General features: G+C 37.7%; 1 protein-coding gene across 2 annotated transcripts in view; it reads right to left on the bottom strand.

The window, feature by feature from the left end:
- Positions 1–3,014: 3,014 nt before the first annotated feature.
- LOC131043581 (phosphoglycerate mutase-like protein AT74H) overlaps positions 3,015–19,336 on the bottom strand; it is a 107,824-nt gene continuing 91,502 nt past the window's right edge. For both annotated transcript variants that reach the window (XM_057976810.2, XM_057976811.2), the window contains 2 exons: positions 4,046–4,126; positions 3,015–3,862 (listed from right to left, as the gene is read on the bottom strand). In XM_057976810.2, the coding sequence (XP_057832793.2) occupies positions 3,646–3,862; positions 4,046–4,126 (298 nt within the window). In that variant the 3' untranslated portion in view covers positions 3,015–3,645. The remainder of the gene's footprint in view (positions 3,863–4,045; positions 4,127–19,336) is intronic.

Raw genomic sequence — 19,336 nt, 5'->3', positions numbered from 1 at the left:
TATTTTTTATTTGACTCTCCAAGTTGATTTGAATAAAAATTGTCTTGTTAACAAGATTTATATCTTTAGTTCTCACTAACTTAGTTTGAGTGCAAATAATCACCTCATTAATGAGATTGTGTTATTATGATGGTTGTTGGATGAGTAAGCAACTGATGGGAAGTCTATCGTCACCTTATTAACACTTGTACCCTAATAGCGTGAGCATCTTGGTTACTATTGAGGTGATAGGATTAGATTGTAGTGAAAGGAAGTGGGTATCCTTGTATGGATACATTCTAGCACCACTTTCTCTACTTTGTGTTCAACACATTTGAAGATCATCATCCCATTAAGATAGGATTGTATGCAAAATTCAAGGTTACTCCTCACTATAGACTTATTGTCACATAAGCTCTAGTGTTCTCATTAGTGATCACCTTCCATCATCAAAGCTAGGCGATTCTTTGTATGCTAACTTGATGGTGTATACCTATTCCACCTATTGAAATGACATGCTTAGTGCTAGTTAGCGTTAGCTTTCTATCTTATATGAGACATTTTGTACAATGCACACCACAAAATTGAATGTTGACATCTTGTCGTGGTATAGGATATTCACGAGTTGCATTATAAGACTTTATGTGAATGTTGCTCTTTGTTGTAGTTATGTCTAGTTTTGTGTTTGAGTTTATGTATATTTTTGGATGTGTGCTATTTGATTGTTCTAGTGTATCAAGGGATTCCATTAATGTGATAGGATACATATATTACGAAATATATGTATACGAAATACATGTGTTGATTGGTTAAGACATATGGCATCAATTAATGAATGTCCTTGTGGTGTGAGATGCAAGTAGAGGTGTTCCAAATGGTCTTGAGTGCATGGTATTAAGTGTGCTTAGTGTTATTGTGAAACCTTTACAAATGTTGAAATGAAATATTGATTGTATAAGTGGTGTATCTTATTGTGAATACACATTACCTGGTATGTGTGTGTCTCATGTACTTTTGTCCCTTATACTCTTCATAAATGTTTGAGTTGACATGTGAAATGTTCTAAAACTTTGGTGGGCTTGGTATGATGCATCATTGTGGTAATGATGATGTGAATGTGTTGTGGAAATGAATCATATCGTATAAGTTATTTAGCTTATAAATTGGATTATAAATATATGTGAATGCAATGAAAAATTAACTAAAAATCTAACCATAAGATAGTGTTTCAAAGTCAGACTTTTGAGTTATCAACCAAATACTTCATTATTGAACTAGAGAATGGGTACGAAAGGAATTTCCTCAAAAGTGTGGATTCAACACCTCACCTATTGGCAACTTGAGCTTAGATGGATTAACTTGCAGATTCAAGTTGAAGACCCTTGTATTTGTATACACAACTTTTTCTTTTATGGCAAGTTAAGGCATAATCTAAATTGTATTTATTATACTTATTGGCGATCGTTGTACTATTTAACCCCATCGTAAATTTTGATTTGTTAGTTATATTATTTATGTACTTGTGGTATATCTTAATTTATTAAGTTAACTTAATTGTCCTTTCGATTATTTTGCAAGTATTGTATGGTATATGTGGTGTAACTATTGTTTTAATAAGAGAATCATTCTAAAAAGTGTGTTACACAATTACGTAGAGAAGATCATTAATAGACATAAAAAGCAAGCTCTTTACTATCCAAATGGAACTCAAAGATTATGAGATCAAATACTCCAAGGCAGCAAATTTTACATTAGTCAATTATTCAAATCTACTTTAAATTTACAAATACATTTAAGATCAATTGTCACTTCTTAGAAATCTAAATAGTAATAAATAATAGTTACCTCTATAGAAACAAAATATATGTCAATTTTCAAAGCAACTAGGCAAATATTATGCCTCAAAAATATTCCTAAAAATTTATAGTAACAAATATTATCAACAACTCTTTTAATTGACCATAAATCTAAATTAAAATAAAAAAATAAAAACTAATCTTTCACAAACTAATCAAACACACCAACACAAAGTGTCATTTGAATGAATTTCATGTGAAAGATAGCATGTACAACTCAACTACGGTTCCACTAGGACACGAAATTTCCAAGTTATAAAAACATTTGGTTTAACTTTAACCCCTTAAGATTTAAGGGGGAATGTAAATTAGTGTTTATATCTCATATCTTCTAGGCTAATACACTTTCTATTTTTCTTTTAATTTTGATACTTTAATAAAAAAAAAATCTATTTATTTTGTGACAGTGAATTGCTCTTTACTACCTTTTAAATATAAGTGAAAATCCACTTTTAGAAATAACAAAAAGAAATAGCATTATATTTTATATTTCAATCCAGGCCTACAAATTTATTGTAATCTAACGCTGGTTATGAATATTTAAGGCACAACTACTTTATTATAAAGTAGGTAGATCCCACAAACTATCAATTAACCAACATATTACTGCACCATTCCTATAGGTGAGAATCTATCCTCAAGTTGTGGCTAATTTATCTATGAGAGGCTTAGATTTGGTCATCAACTCTGTCAAAATTGTGTAGATGCTTGCCAATCTCCGAAGGCTCCTTAAGTTGATGCTTAATAATTTTATGTTAGGTTAAGGCATGTTTAACTCTGGAAATTTTGTTATATGGAACTTCACACGTCAAGTTACAATTTAGATGCACCGTATTGGTGCAGGTACACTTTAGGACCCAGAATATTATGGAGGAACCAAGAAACAATGTTGATGTCTGTACTTGCAATTGGACCTCTAACAGTATTGCTGTGAGTTCATTACTGAAAAAAAACACCGAAAGAGAGACAACGCTTACAGGAAATTCACGTTTACTCAACTATGCCAATTTGACACTCTTTTTTAGACTAGTCAAAGTGATATACAAGCAATTTCTGAGTATAATTTCTGGAAACTTTTAGACTGGCGTACATGCAAACAATTTGAAACTTCAATTACTTGAATAATTATATTTAGAGGCATCAGCAACTCTCATGAGAAAAACATTGTAGGATTAGAAATAGCTTCAATTGGACCTCAACAGTATTCCTGTTACTTTATAACTGTAGAATATCATCAAATGAGACAGAGCTTATACAAAAATTTACATTTACTCAACTGTTCCAATTTGGCTTTGCAAAGATTGGTCAAATTTTTGTATAGACTAGTTAAGCGATACAAGCAATTGCTGAGTTAAATTAAATTAACATTAAAAAACTGAACTAAAGCCAACTAAACTATTTTGCATGAAGTGCTAACAATTTCAAACTTAAGCATATCTTCAAGGTGTCTATAGTGCCTACCTTGAGAAAATATTGTAGGATCAGAAATGGTTTCAATTGACTCGGCTCTCTGGTTGGTCACCTTAGGAAATTGTTAAATGCCATTCACCAGCTTCAATGGAAAAATATTAAAAGACCAAGAACACCCTTGATTGATTTTTGGCTTTCTTTATAATCACTGATTTTGATAAGCTGCATTAGGATAAAACTTGCGAGGTTCATACAGGGCAATATAGTATAAATGCCCCCGATTAATTAGATAGCGCACAAAAAACCTAACAATGGAGCTTTATCACTGTCACCTTTTTCCTGTACAGATTCGGCACTGGTATGTTTTCATGGTCTCAATCAGATATTTTTGTCATTATGACTACGTTAATTTTTCAGAATTATTGAACATGTGTTTATTTGGGCCAAATTGTTGCTGCTCTGGATTGCTGCTGCTGTGATCTGTATGAACCTGAGAAATATCAGGAGGTACTCGGCAAGAGTCCCCTCCACAACAATTTTCATCAAAATGAGTAAAAAAAGAGGGTCCTGATGTCATCCAGTCATAGTTTAGTTCACCAGGCCGTGCAGTTTTTTGCCTGATGATCATCCATTTCACATTCAAAATGAGTCAGCCATCAAATCAATCTTAATTAATCAAAAAGCTACTGTATGCAGTTAGAGTCATCTCCTAGCCTAAAACAATCAAGATATCTTCTAGTCAGGGATTTCTATAAAATTTACTGCAAGGCCTATAATTAAGGATAATTCCCAAACCATACCAGCTTTGGTCAACCAACATTTCATCTGTCATACCAAATGCTTTAAGTTCTTCAGGACTGTGATGAACTAGAAGGCTATACCTGTTACAGACAGAATTGATCTTTATAAAACCAGAAGATTTATATATAACGCATACAAGAACTATGAACTTCACTAAGAACAAGATGAATCGCATGATCAGCAAAGGCATCTTTCTTGCAGCTACTCGTATGTTCAAACTAGGACTCAGCAAAATCTCAACGGGCCTAAAATTTCCAAACATTAAGAAACACATAAATTTCTAAAACAATCTTTAAAAATATCAATATGCATAAAACTGAATTTAAGGAACTCATAAGCAGTTTTTCCTTCATTTCTTGATCAAAAACAAAAATCAATGCACATCAAAGGGTCATATGATTATACTTAAAAGTCCATAATAATATTTTGCGAAAAAATCCTCCCATTAAAATTTTAATAGGGCATGTGGGTGCCCTCAAACTGAATCATAATGATTCTTAACAAGGAATAATATCATCCTTAAGCATATAACATTTATCCAATGTAGCCCCTTCTATCACCTCCCTTTTTGTCTCCTCATATGCCACTACATTTGTTGCCTACTCTGCTGCCTCCCTCCCAAAATTAATGATCTCATGCACAGAATACATAGGTTTCACATCATCAGCAATCCAATCTGAATATGGATCTGTCATCTAGTTCAACCACTTCATGTGTCTCGTGTTCCACAGAAAAACAATTTTCTTTAAGCACTTTTGAATCAACCTGTTGTGCTGCTTCTTGTGAATGGCTTTAAATAAACTCCAATTGCATTCCCACCTGGAGGTGCTAGAATGTTGGGAAAAAATGCAAATGTTGTGGGTTTCAAAATAAAGATTTTTTTGCACCATAACCTTTACACCACAAAGCGACAAGAACAACATTTATAATATTGTAGTTTAATAAAATTAAAGAAAAAATAAAATTTAAATTTAACTTCTAGTTAAGATTTTATTTTTAACCTAGTTGCAAAATCATTCTTCTTGAATGCATAGATGTGATGAAAATGACCTCCCCTCTATGGCCTTATTAATCTACAACTTGTCCAAAATCATGTTTCTAAAGCCTTCAGAAGGACCATCATCTCTCACGTGTTGACGCCATACATAACCTCCCCATCAGTCCTGAAGGAATTGGAGAAGAAAAACGTTGGATTGAAGTAGTAAGCATGTATGTATTTCTATATACCTGGTCTGTATGATTTGTTTGTACTACTTAAAATCAATAATAAGCCAAATGGCTTCAAATCTTTTTCTATTTGACCCATACTGATACTGGATGGCCTCCTTGGCCTTAGCAATGGCCTTCTATGGATAACCGATGGGATATTTCTCCCAATCCACCAACCCTAGAACCTTAACCAAAGATTCTAACAGTGAAAACAAAATAATATAGAAAATAAACAAAAAATTAAAAAAATTAAAAAATGAATAACCTGTTATTATGAAAAAAAAAGTGATTACTTTGTAAGTTAGAAAAATGCTTGAAGTTACCTTGTGGACCTCATCCATGTGGTTGGCAAACAGATCATCAAAAACAGTCTTCACAACTCTTTCCTCTTCAACCTTCCTTGACTAAGAAGACCACCATCTGAAGCTCATAAACATCTACTTAAGAAATATTATTATACTAGTAAACCAATAATATAGAATGTGGTGAAATTGGTACCAAACTATGTAGCTCTTGACTACATAAGCTCCTGCCAATCAGCACACTCCTAATCACAACCACAAGGGCGTCATAATCCCGACCGAACATCAAAAGAACAGCAAAGACCAAAGCATAAAATTGTCTTACACCCGTAAGACTTCACAATTTCAGTGATCATAAAACGTTTTATAATCAAACAAAACAATGGTTTAGCTCGCAGCCATGTTTAGTCAGGGGAGAACAACAGACTCCAAATGAGTCCTCTATTCATGAAACTCATGCACCAAGAATCACTCACGTTTTTCTCTCAACCGGAAATACATATTGCAATTGCTTCCCTCCACAAACTGATAGAATACCTTCCGCCAATGCCAAAGGAAGAGCTGCTGATGATACAAGAAACTGCGAGTGAAAGTTGCAAATCGCGTCCACTCTAGAAGCCATGCGAACAGAGGAACTCAGATAGATAAAACATGACAAACCTTAATATGAATATTCCATTGTCACAAGAGGAACAGGAGCAGCATAAGGGAAGTTGACTTGATGCAAGCTTCATACCAGCGATAAACCACAAGTCTAACACTTAATGAATGAAGTATTAACAAGTTCGATAAGGATTTGTTACGTGGTGCAATTAGTGAAGAGTCAAAGGGCATGAAAACATCTGTTGCAAGTTGTTCCCTTTGGAAAAGACATGCCTCTTCGACATGTGCGAAGGTATAAAGGACAAGATCAGCGTCCAAGAAGGGCCATCAGGAATCATCCAGAACACATCTTCAGAAACATCAGGACAAGATCAGCTTCCAAGAAGGGCCATCAGTAATCATCCAGAAACACATCTTCAGAAACATCGGTATCGATATCAGCAGATCTGCAATCAATCAAATCACAAGGCAGATCGAACTTCCAGCATCACTTAGACTGCAACAATTGCATCGAATCCAGCAGTTGACATCAGATCAGACAAGGTCACTCAGTCAATCAATAAATAGCAGTTGAGAGATTTCAATCTAACCATTACATCCAATATCTTAGTATAAATAATACTCACATATATTAGTTAATTCCTTATATGTGTGTATCTTTATATGCAGCTGATGCTTAGTAAGATTAATGCTCAAGTGTATGCCTCTATGGTAGTAAATAAATATGCATACTGTCTGAAATCCATCTTGCCGGAGAGGGCTTGAGGTGTAAGAGGAGGGTGACAAGTGGGCTTGTAAGTAGGCCATCCTAGAAAGACCATAGTGGCCTAGGACGGGCACTTACAGAGTCAAGGAACCCCCTTACAACCTCCGCTCGACTCGACAAGATGGCAACTATCTGTAAGGAGACGAGATATGGTTGGGGAAAGTAGGTACATGTGGTTGCAAGATTCAAATTCAAGATCACATAATTGAAGAAATATTTATTCGGTAAGATGTAACCCTAACCTAATTTGTTGCAATTGTGATTTAGGGCAAATTCTAGGGCAACTTAGGAAGGGGACATCACAAAGGGTTCCTTGCCCCACGTAACACTCCTTATTTGCAGTCTTTGCCAAAGGTACTGCAGGGAACCAAGAGAAGCATAATCAGATGAAATTTGCATGTGCCCATTTTGGGTACTACAACAACATACCATTTGGCATTGCAAAGAAAACCTATTGATATCCATTGGTCAATACACTAACTATAGCAGGAAAAGGGTTCAAGGTACTAATCCCCTATGATTTGAGTGGGCCCTTATTGGAGGATGCTATGACAAAGGCAAGGGTCTTAGTTGAAGAACAAAAGAATTTGGCACAAAAAGGGCTACACCATTTTGTTTGATGGGTGGACAAATGGCATGAGCCACACAATAACTTACTTCCTTATGGATTCAAGTAAACAATTGGTGTCCCTAAAGTCAATTGGTGCCTCTATTGATATCAGAGATGTTTACACTAGGCAACATGTTGGATGAGGTGGTAATGGGCAAGCATGGAGAATGTTGGCCAAGTTGTGATAGAAAATGTGGCAACATATGTGAGACACCATTATATTTTCAGTAGCTCAATCTAAACATATCTATTAGTGGCATTAGATAGATTTCTTATGCGAATACGACTTTGATGTACGTGGTAGAAAATGTTTAAGCAAGAGGCGACATAAGGTCATGACTATAACTTCCAACACGAATTTAAAAGGTTGTAACCTTGAGGAATGGCTAAAGGATAAATGGGGAATTTTCCTCATTTTTCAATATTTTTACCTTACATTTTTGGGTAAGGAATGAGGAGAGAGCTTGAGAGCTTTGGACTGCATGCATATTGCAAAAAATCGTGATTTCTTGGAAAAAGTGAGTTGAGAGAAGAGAAAGAGCCATCTCATTTTGGAAGCATTCTTGTGAGGTAGGCCTCCCTATTCATTTATGTACATGTCTAATTTTTGTGTTTTAGAATAAGAAACAAAACTAGATGTAGTATTTTCTCTTGTATTGAGATTTCTGGTGTTATTTATGTGAAAGCCTTGTTGCTGAAAATTGACGTTGTTACAATGTTATCATGTTTTGGGTTATGTAAGTGTAAGTGCTCAAAGGTGAGACTTTGAGTGAGTTGAACTCACTCCATCTTCATATCTTTCTCACTTAGTTTAGGGCAAGCCATGTATGGGGTTAGGTGCATAAACCTATCATAGGAGGCATCATTTTGTGTACCAGTTTGCTGGAAATTGAAGGAATGAGTAGGATTGTTGTTGTAGTGTAATTTGCATTCAGGCTGGAATTAACAGGGTTGTGAAATCGTGTTTAAGATTTCTGAAATAGGATTTCTGACAAGGCTGAGTTGGAAATTCTGATTTTTGTTAAACAGGGTTGCAGACCCATTCCGTGCTTCCCATGAAGTTACATTTCCCCTCAGCTCCCCCTCGCATGAAGCATTGAATTGATTCGCTGTGAGCAGTCAAGGTTTTGTTTGTTACTTGCTGTTAGCCTTAAGAATTTTATGCAAAAATAAGCATATATTCTTGGTTTTAATGTTGTATCTTGGCTTAGAGTTAGGGGTTGGCTACAGCCATACAAAAATTTTGAGCTTGACGATGCCCTACAATAGGGTGGTAAGTATCCCCCATTAGCTTGCTCAAATTAAAGTGAAGACCTTGATGGATATTGTTTCTTTAAGCCCTAAGAATTGCAAATTTTTCTACTAAGCTCAGAATTTTTACTATGAAATACATGTATTATTAATGCTGTAGTATTTCCCAGTTAAAACCTTTGAGTTGTAAAGAACCCACTTGCTGGGGTGTTATGAACCTACTTAATTAAGGTCAATTGTCTTGATGCTACTATATACATATCACTCTACATTAGAAATGGTGATGGTGGATAAGCATGACACCCATGGAGAAGTTGTCTCAAGCCTTGATGAAAGCTTGTTTACTGATGAAGCTTTTGCACTACTTACAAACTACTTGTGTTGTTAATTGCACTTCTTTTCTTTTCAAGTCAGTCTTGATATTTTTAAAGTTATTCTTCCCCTATTGAGAAGACTATGCGTCCTTCTCTCCTTTCTAACCATTCCCAAGTAGTTTCTTGCCAACTTTCCTCGTCTTCTTGATGATGACTTGGTTCTAACTATCATCTATTCTCACTAGAGTAGATTCAAGTCTAGTTTTTTCTGAGATAAAATCATCCCAAAACTTCTCAAAGTGGAAAATTTTTCATGAGCACTGACACCCCAAACAAACAGATCCCAAGATGAATTGAACCCATTTAAGGCTATGGACACCAATTCTTCATCCTCAGCTTTACTCCAATTGCAACATGTTGATCACAAAGTTTTATGATATTCATTAGGTAGGTGATTATTGTGTTTGTGTTACTCATACATGTAGCACTGAGCTTGTTCTTCAACATCATCTTAAATATAGGTGTCCACATACACCCAAAAATCAGCTTCTTCTAGTAGCATCTAAAATTTGCAGTTCCAAGTGTAAAGTTGAAAGTGCCTTCTAGGAAATCATACTCTCTGAGACCAAGGTTAGTCATCTTTGCAACTACTGTGTGTTGTGATGTATTCACACATCGCCCCATTGAAAATGGGGACCCCTACTTTTTAGCTTTCTAGGTTAGTTTTCTTAGTTTAGCCTTTTAGGTCTTGGTTATTGATCTTTGTGTTGGGACTCATTAAAATTGAGTCAATTTTAGAGGCCCATTTCAAAATTTTGCTCTGCATGTCAAAAAAGTACCTAAATGAGTCAGTTTGAATGCCCAGCTTGCGAGAAGAGGTCAAAATGGAGCCGGTTGATTTTCGGAGGGTAAGGCTCGAAAGACATCTCCTACACCTTTCATTTGGCCTATTCAGTGATGTGCAACTTTCAGAATTCAATTTGGATAAGTTTATGAGATACCCATTTCGAGGGGTGAGCTGGAAGTGCATTTTAGGCACAAATGCAGATTCTATTGAGTAGCCTACTTTGGGTGTTTGTATCTTTTTCCCTATTGATTGTCATGAAGAAATTCAAAGTGGATTCAATTCTATGCATAAATGTGAGTTAGCCTGCAAAGTTTCAAGTCTTAACGAATCCATTTGCTCAGTTTTTGAAGATCAATCCATTTGCAATTTGTGTGTTTTGGCAAGTCCCTGTTTCGACAACTAGTCGGAGCCCTGTTTTGCACAAGTGTAAAAGTTTCCTCAGTAAGTGTTATGACATAATGTTTGCTCCGGGTTATTACTGGTATAAATGATGAGCTACGTTTCAAATTTTAAGCCTCTGTCAATCCGTTTGATTGGTTTTCAAAAGGGTTCATTTAGCCATCGTTTTCAGTTATCCGTACTTTTAGTGCTATATCAGTTAATGTAGCCATTTTTGTGAGCGCGCCATTTGCATCCTGTCAATCTTGTGATCGAATTGAGATTTCCAAGTTTTAGTATGTACTTCAAGGTACCTGTGTTTCAAATTTGAGGGTCTACGGAGGTCGTTTGGTATTTTTGAGAAAGGCGTCATGTGTTGCCAGAACATTGACTTCGTCAGGTCCGCAGTGTCGACAAAGCCAGTTGGTCATTTTTGCCAATTAATATTTCTTTGCTCGGGACTCGTCTTGAAAAACCGTTTGGTAGAGTTCATCCTTGTATATCAGAGTACACGCCTATCAGATGGCGAGGTCCAAAAAGGTGTTTTGATCACTTTGAAAATTACGTCTTCGCGATTAAATGTGAAGATGTGGCATAATTGCCTGAAAGTCGTGAAACTCAGTTTAATGATCCGAAAACGATGCCGATCGTTTCCAGAGGTATGTTTGAGGTCCGTGAGGCTTTTCAAAGGTCAGTTGCATGAAAGCGAAAAAAAATTTAGTCGGACCCACTTTGGGGCCTGTTGACGTGTATTTTGTACACCATCATACACAGAATAAAATACCTTAAGGCATCTTATCCTCTCTTGAAAAAAAGTCTCTAACTGCTGAAGATTCGCATGAAGGATCAATTAGGATGACTCCAATGTTCTGGTTAGTAGGGTCTCTACGTGTGGATAAGCACCAGTTGGTATGATGTGATTTGCTGTGTCCTCAAGGGGATCTTACACTCCGAAATTCCGAAATCTTACTAAACTAAGAAGCTTTTCAAAAAATAACAAAAGGGATAGGGTTTTGAAAGAAGTTTAATCTAGTCTAACCCTAAGAATGACTTCGTGTGAACAAGACTTGGCAAGATTCAACCAACTTCAATTTTGCCATAAGATAACAACTCAATTGAAATTGATGCAATCTTCTAAGGTAACAAAATGATTTTCAACGCATCAAAGATCAAAGACACTACCACGAAGGTACATATCCAAAATACAATGATGATTGAAGGTTAAGTAATTCAGGTATTCTCCAGTCGACCACACAAGGCGTTCCTACAATCAGCAAGAAGCTAGTGGTTTGGATTACGAATCCTACCAAAGATCAAGTCTCACACTATGTCCTTCAAATTAACACACTACTTTGATTGAGCATGATTCAAGTAAATTTAACAACCATGAAGATAACCAAGAAAGTTGCAACAAAACACCATAACTTCAATATTTCATTGATTTCAAAGTCATCATGTACAACAATTGCTTGAATTCCTCTCCTCAAACTCAATCTTGCTACAAAAGTAAAATTGCTTCTAATTTTAATCTCTCTAATCTCTCAACTATCTCTATTCTCTATTACTCTAGTTACAAATGAAATGAAAAATGAGGGTATAAATAGCATCCTCAATTACAATGAATGGTCCAGATTGAAAGTAGATCAACGGTCAAGATCATGACACCTAAACCCTAATTAGGGTTTGTTACAAATGGCCTCCTTTTTACTGAACAATATTAAATGCATAGCCAAATATTAAATTTGGCACAAAAACCTAGGAGACATAAACCAATGACAAATAAGATGCCATGTCATCTATAACAACCTCTCATCTAGAATCTTATTCCCTTTCCAATTCTCTTTTTTAGCATATGCAATGAATCTTGATACGATTCCTTCGATCTCTGCAATTGGAATCTCGGGAAGATTCTTCATACTTTCTTCCAAATGGATGACTTGATCGAATGCATCTAGAAGAGCTGCGTCCCATGAAGATTCAAGTTCCTTTGTTCTTTCAATCAGGAGCATGGTGGCAAACATCTGATCATATTGTTCATCTGTAACATTAGCGTCCTTGCAAAAGATGACCTTGATTCTATCCTCTAATTCCTGCATATCCACATCTGTCTCGACCTCGATCCTTCTGCCAAGAATGGTACAAAGTACCTCAAATACTCTGTCCTGGATAGGAATGATCACCTCCTCAACTTGGCTACATTTAGTACTGATGTCCTCGAAGAGAACACTCTTCATATGGAGTAAGGTTGACCACTGAAGCAAACTGTGAGGTCCTCCATCCATGATCTTTTCTTGCGCTAAGACCTTCCTTGATGTGTGTCTAATTACTTTCAAGACAGGAATGATAACATCTTTGGTATGGACAAATGCGGCTACTGTTATCATCAAATTGTGGATTATCTCAAGAACCTGGATAGCTTGATGAATAATCTTCATCATCCTTGTTACAAACTCTATGGCCACTGTATGAGATTTATCCATCCAAGTACTTGTACGCTGGACCATATTCCTAAATCTTTCTGCCTCATTGATTGATTGAAGTGGAAGTGCCTGCACTGGTGATCTAGCTGGATCCTGACGTCCCAAAGGTTCATTGATGTGACTGAAATATGTCCTCCATGCACCGACCTCTCTCTCAAGCTTTCTATTCTTCTCCATTTCTTCTCTAAGCTTGTCTTTTAATGCCTCAAATGAATCGGTGGCATCATCCAACGTCTGCTCTACTGTGGATGGTCCTAGCTCAAAAGTCTGTATATCATATTCCTCTGCTAGGATCTCACCTCCATATTTGTCTACTGCCAGTGTAGCTATCTGCAATTTTCTGAATCCAGTCTCATCTCGAATCATCTTGGACATCTTGGTAGCCTTTCTCTTCTCTGTTACTTCGTGAGAACGTCCAACAAGGCTCTCTAAATCAATTGCATTGTCCTCGTCCTCTACTACGATCACCTTGGTTAATCTTTCCTTCAACCAATCTGGGATAGCCGATCTTGTCTCTTGAACTTGAATTTCTTTATGCACTATTTCCTCTTGTCTGGGAGGAGATGTCATTTCATTGTCTTCTTTATCTTCATCAAACTCATAATCTTGGAGAGATCCATCTGGTGACCCTTGCTGTGCCTGTCCTTCCTCCTGCCTGTCGTTCTGTACCATCGACTCCATGGATTCTTCCACTTGAAGTGTCCTTTTCTCCTGTTGAGAAGATGTGCCGGATGAACGATCTCGGTTGGCCTCTTGTTTCTTCTTGGAAGATTCTCTCTTTCCAGGTCTCTCTTTCCTCTTCGAACCTCTTGGATGGAGATTGCCCTCACTGGCACATCGAAGGTTACCTTCACCTGAATTTCTAGGATTAGGATTGCCTTCACTCACACTAGCTCCACCTTCGGCTGGTTTCTCTTCCAAAGTGAAAGTCATAGCTATACCTTGTTCTCTCAACTTCTGATGCTGTACGTCAACCCATCTGCGAGTACAAGACAAGACTGGAGCCATTAAAGCATCTAAATCCACGACCTCGGACTCATTCCAATCTAACCTTATTGATTTGCTTTCTCGATCATAGGATGACTGGATATGTCTGCCACTGTCCTGTGCTTGGTCGGCCACTCTGTAAATCCTGCACTTCCTGATGAAATCCAAAGGCAATCTAGAATGCATTTTTCGTTTCACTTCAAGATCATCTAAGAGATTCATCATAAAATCTTCAATTTGGTACTCATGCTTAAATTTCCTACCGACTGTCTCCTCTAAATGTCCATGTGGATCAAAGCTTTCTCTCAAAGCAAAAGATGAAAAAGAATACAAGGCTAACTCCTCCTCTGCGTCATCCATGGCTAAAGCATTAGGACATACCTCAACTGAATTGCCCAAAATGATAGGTACTGGAACTCCATTCCCATGTCTGTGTCTGAATGCCTTCGCATATGCTGCCAACTGTCTTGTTACTTCAAGTAACACAATTCTGTCTGTCGGATATCTCGGCAACATGTATGGAGGTAAAGGACATCCATGCACTCTAATATAAGTGAACTTCGGAAACTGAATAAACCAAGCACCGTACCGCTTGATTAATTCCTGTGCATCCTGAGATAATCTGTTGTGAATCCCACCTTGCAACGTCCTTGTGATGTTCATCGTGAAGATATCATTAACTAGCTTGTAGTTGCTTCCTGGCGGATGATGCAAGTAGGCATAGGAATCACAAGCTCTGACCTCGCCGGGTCCTCTTCCAATCACTCCTCTGTGAGGTAGTCCTGCGTACTCAAAACTCCTGATCAAGGCATAGATGACGTATGAACTCATGTGGAAGGACTTGGTAGCCTTGAGTCTCCTCAACTGTACGTCTAAGCAATGGCTAATCATCCTAGCCCAATGTATCGTACCCTTTCCCTGAACAATCACCTGGATGAAGTAGAACATCCACTTCTCAAAGTAGAAGGCGTGAGGGGCTCCTGTAACTCGGTTGAGCATTGTAATCAAATCTCTATACTCCTCCTGGAAATCAATCCTGTGCGGTGTGTTCGGGATCTTGCTCAGACGGGGACGGCTCTTAAGTAACCAGTTCTTATTGATAATGCTTAGACAAGCATCTGGATCATCTTCGTACATTGACCTGGCTCCTTCTATGCTCTTGTATATCATGTCCCTGTGCTCTGGAAGATGGAAAGCTTCACTTATAGCTTCCTCTGAAAGGTACGCCAAAGTGTTTCCCTCATTGGACACGATCGTTCTGGACTGTGGATCATAGTGACGAGCACACTCTATCATCAACTCATGGCACTGAACAGCTGGAGGAAAGCCGGCCGCCTTAATGATGCCACTCTCGATTATTCTCCGGGCGACAGGTGATGGCTTGCCAATGTAAGGGACCTCTCGAAACTTCCTCGTGCTGAAGTTACCCAAGTTAGTATCTCCAATGTTGCTCCACTTCGACACGATCTTAGTCTCCACTTCTTCGGTCTTCTGATCTTCCTTCATGAGAGCTGAACGACTGGTGGATGCTCCCGCCTTCGGGGTTGCCATACCTACACAACATTTCATAATGAGAAACTAGATCTTGCAATATATATAACATAGATTAAAGAATATTTTAGGAAACTTCATGATAAGTCTTAGAGTTATCATTTCCTAAAAAAGATCGAGCTAGGAATTCAAAATTCAAAATTCAAAATTTAAGCTATGACGATTTAAAACTTAAAACAATAAAACCAAATCGCCATACCTTATTTGAGAGCTAACTCTAGAATGCAAATGAATAAAATCGCCTAGGCAAAAATGACGTTAGATGGCCTTCAACGTGATCTTTTCTTCAAAATAGCAATTTCGCCACCTTTGGTATGTCCTTGATGTGATCTTCAATGCCTTTGACAAGTTCGAACCTCCTTGGATAATATTTGCGCCTTCCTTTGGATATAAATTCGCACCTCCTAACTTGAAATGAAATTCGCACCACCTTGAACACAACTTCGCACTTCTCCCTTTGTCTTCCAAATCGCACTTGAATGAAGATGATAAAATGATAATGTAAAAATGGAAATCATCACCTCCCTTTATAGCGCTCACCTCATATTCACCTTAGGGCCGACTTGGTAATTAAATAAGGCAATTTAAACGATTTTTAAATAAATACAAGGGCCGACCTCCATAAAACAAATAAATACCAAGCGCTTCATTTAATTTCTTATTAAAATAATTAATTAATTATTTGCCAACGTTTTTTAATTTAACAATATCGATTTTTACAAGGCAAAACAATTAATTAATATTTTGCGCTATATTTTAAATGCTATTTTTAATTAAATTTTCAATCCATCGATTTTTTAGCATTTAAATAAATTCAAAAATATTTGTTTTGAGCGCCAAAATTTGAAAATGAAATATACAAACCTCATCGCCCTGGTCCCTGACTGAGGGACAGGAGCGATCCATCAACTGGGTCTTGATTCTTGCAATTTCGACGTTCAAAGTCTCCATCCTTACGTTCAAATCGATATTTTTGTTGGGTTCTTTGAGCTTGAGTGTCTTGCATGTGTGAATAAATGCATCTCATGACCATTATCGCCCTGGTCCCTTGGAGAGGGACAGGAGCGATCCCTATTCTTTTATGTGAGATTCTTCGTTCTTGATATCAATTCCTCGTTCATTATCCTTCAAACAACGTTTTGAACCCTTTGCAAGTTTGTTTTGTCATGATCTTTGAAGGATGATAAGTGCTTTAGCAAATATCGCCCTGGTCCCTTGAAGAGGGACAGGAGCGATCCTCATTGTTTCTCCTTAATCTTGCATCTTCAATCTTCAATTTCCATCATAAGGCGAACAATAACCTTGTTTCTTTACTCCACGCTTGTTTTTCTTGACTTCTATAAGGCATTTAGACGTTTGGAAGGATCATCACCCTTGTCCCTTGGAGAGGGACAGGAGCGACCCATGTGTTTTCTCCATTTCAAGCTTAAAATTGGTAACATCTTAACGTTCACCTCCTTTATATCACCTTCCAAATGATGTTTTAAACTTTATGCAACCTTGCTTTGACGTGATCTTCAAAGGATAAAGAGTGCTCTAACCAATATCGCCCTGGTCCCTTGGAGAGGGACAGGAGCGATCCTTGTGTCCTGGCTCAAATTTGCAAACTTTTGATCTTTGTTCTTCGTTCATCACCTTCCAAATGGCGTTCTTGACCTTGCCTACCCTTGCCTTGTCTAGGTTTTGACGGAACATGAGTGTTTTAATAAAAATCGCCTTGGTCCTTGTCCAAAGGACAGGAGCAATATAGGCTCCTTGGCTCAATTGATAACATTTTGACGTTAAAAACCTTTGTATATCATCATCGAAAGACACCTTTGACCTTGTATGATCTTGCATAACCCTGACTTAACGAGGTTTTGGAAAGATTTAACCAATATAATCAATATCGCTCTGGTCCCTTGGAGAGGGACAGGAGCGAACTTCAACATTTTGAGCTTGTCCTTGTTTTGACCAACTTGCAATCACTTTCATCGTGTAAAATAAAGTCCCTCGATCCTTCTCAGCCGCTTGGTACTTGGCAAACTTTTGAAATCTAGGCACTTATAGGAATTTCGCTCTGGTCCCTTGGAGAGGGACGGAAGCTATAATGGATTTCGCCCTGGTCCTTGACTGAGGGACAGGAGCGATTTTTGCATTTTGGGTCATTCTTCTTCACGACGGCACTTCAAGTTATATTCATTTGGTAGAACACATCTCCTTGGACCTCTTCAAATCATCAAGTCGTTAAAATCCTGCAAGGACAAAGCAATATTTGATTTTAAGCTCCGGTCCTTCACTGAGGGACAGGAGCGATTTTCTTCCCTGAGGCATTTCCGTGTTCGTGAAATTCTTCAATTTATATTCAACGGAAAAATCACGCCTTCCTTCATCACTTTTAATTCGAAATTCATCTTGACTCTGCAGGGACAGATATTTGAAAACGAGCTCCGGTCCTTCACTGAGGGACAGGAGCGATTTTGCTCCTACAGGCCAAAATAACATGATTTCACAAGTTTAACCAATTCACGAGGCAAAAACAAATCATTTCCAATGCCCGGGATCAAAAAATCAAAAAACTTCAAAATTTAGTCAAAATTACTCAATTGGACAAAAATTCACATTTCATCTTCAACACTTAGACAAATTTAAGCTCTGCACTCAAAATTTCCAATTGAAAATAGACCATTTTGGCGAATTCATTGCATTCAAAATTGCATCCTACGAAAGGAGGCTCAAAAAGCTCTCAAAACTGACTGGATTCTGGCCTGAAAAGACGACAATTAAATCCCTAAGGCTTGACCCTAAATCCAGACAATTGACCGACTAACAAAACCCTAAAAAACGAAGCGAAAGGCGAGCGAAAAACGAGCAAAAAGAGGGGGTCCCCATTTGGCAAATGGGGTGATGTGTGAAATGGTCACAACAGGGCCCGACCTGGCTCGTGCCCGCGCATTAAATTTTATGGTGAAATGTTTTATTTCATGGCGGGGCATATTAATTCCGGCTCGGTCTATTTTATTTTTGTTGGCAAATTGGTTTATTATGAGGTGTTTTCGTTTCATTATGTGGGTTTATTGTGGACATATAACTAAGAGGTTATTAAGTGGGCCATTTTGAAGTGGGTTTTCCAGTGAGCTTTACAGAAATTTTGAGCAAATGATGTGGTGTCTAGTAGCCATTAAAATCTTTCAAGCAGATGCAATTAGCTTGTGTAAAGACCATCAAACTCTCTGCCAGTGCAGTTTAACCTCCAATCTCCTCTCTGCCGTGTGTGACATTTGAAGAGGAGAAGGTTTTAAATCTTTGTCAAATGCAAATTGGCAGCTGTAAAGTCATCTTCAGCAATGCTCATGTGGTGAGTTGAAGTAGCTACAGAAATTATCAAAACAAATTGCCAATGTCAAAACTCCAAATTGCAAACTGGGACGTGGTGGATGGAGAGAGGCGTTTTAAACTTCATATAATGCAGATTTGGTAAATTGGATGTCTGTCCTCCCTCACGTGCCTCCCCCCATCTCCCTCCAGGCTTCACGTGGTATGCAGAAAGGGCTGCAGAGGACCTCCAAGGTGGATGTGATAGCTGGAGAGAAGCAATAAACATTTCAAGCAAATGCAAACATCAGCTCCTCCTTATTTTCTATGACATTGCAAGTAGAAGGTGTTGAAAAGGGTTTTAGAGACTTTTATGTAAATGAAATTGCAGCTCCAGCGTGGTTTTTGCTTTGGACAGCAGAAAACTCCAGCAAGTAATATGTCACAGCCATTCTTTTCCTTTGCCAGTCATCCCTCTAATCTCACGTGGCATGGTGAATCCCTCTACTAGGTGGAAGGAGGAGAAACAATGAGCAGCAGCAACATGAAAGGTGAGCAAGGCATTAAATCTTCAGCCAAATTCAATTGGCAAGTGTGGACCAAATTCAACATTTGCCAGCATCCTTTCATCCCGTATGAGCCAGAGTGGGCATATTCTTTTTTTTAAATTGTTAACAAATGCAATGATCTGTTAAAAG

This window comes from Cryptomeria japonica, chromosome 1, assembly GCF_030272615.1.
Source record: "Cryptomeria japonica chromosome 1, Sugi_1.0, whole genome shotgun sequence".
NCBI lineage: Eukaryota > Viridiplantae > Streptophyta > Pinopsida > Cupressales > Cupressaceae > Cryptomeria > Cryptomeria japonica.
This window is presented reverse-complemented; position numbering and strand designations above follow the sequence as displayed.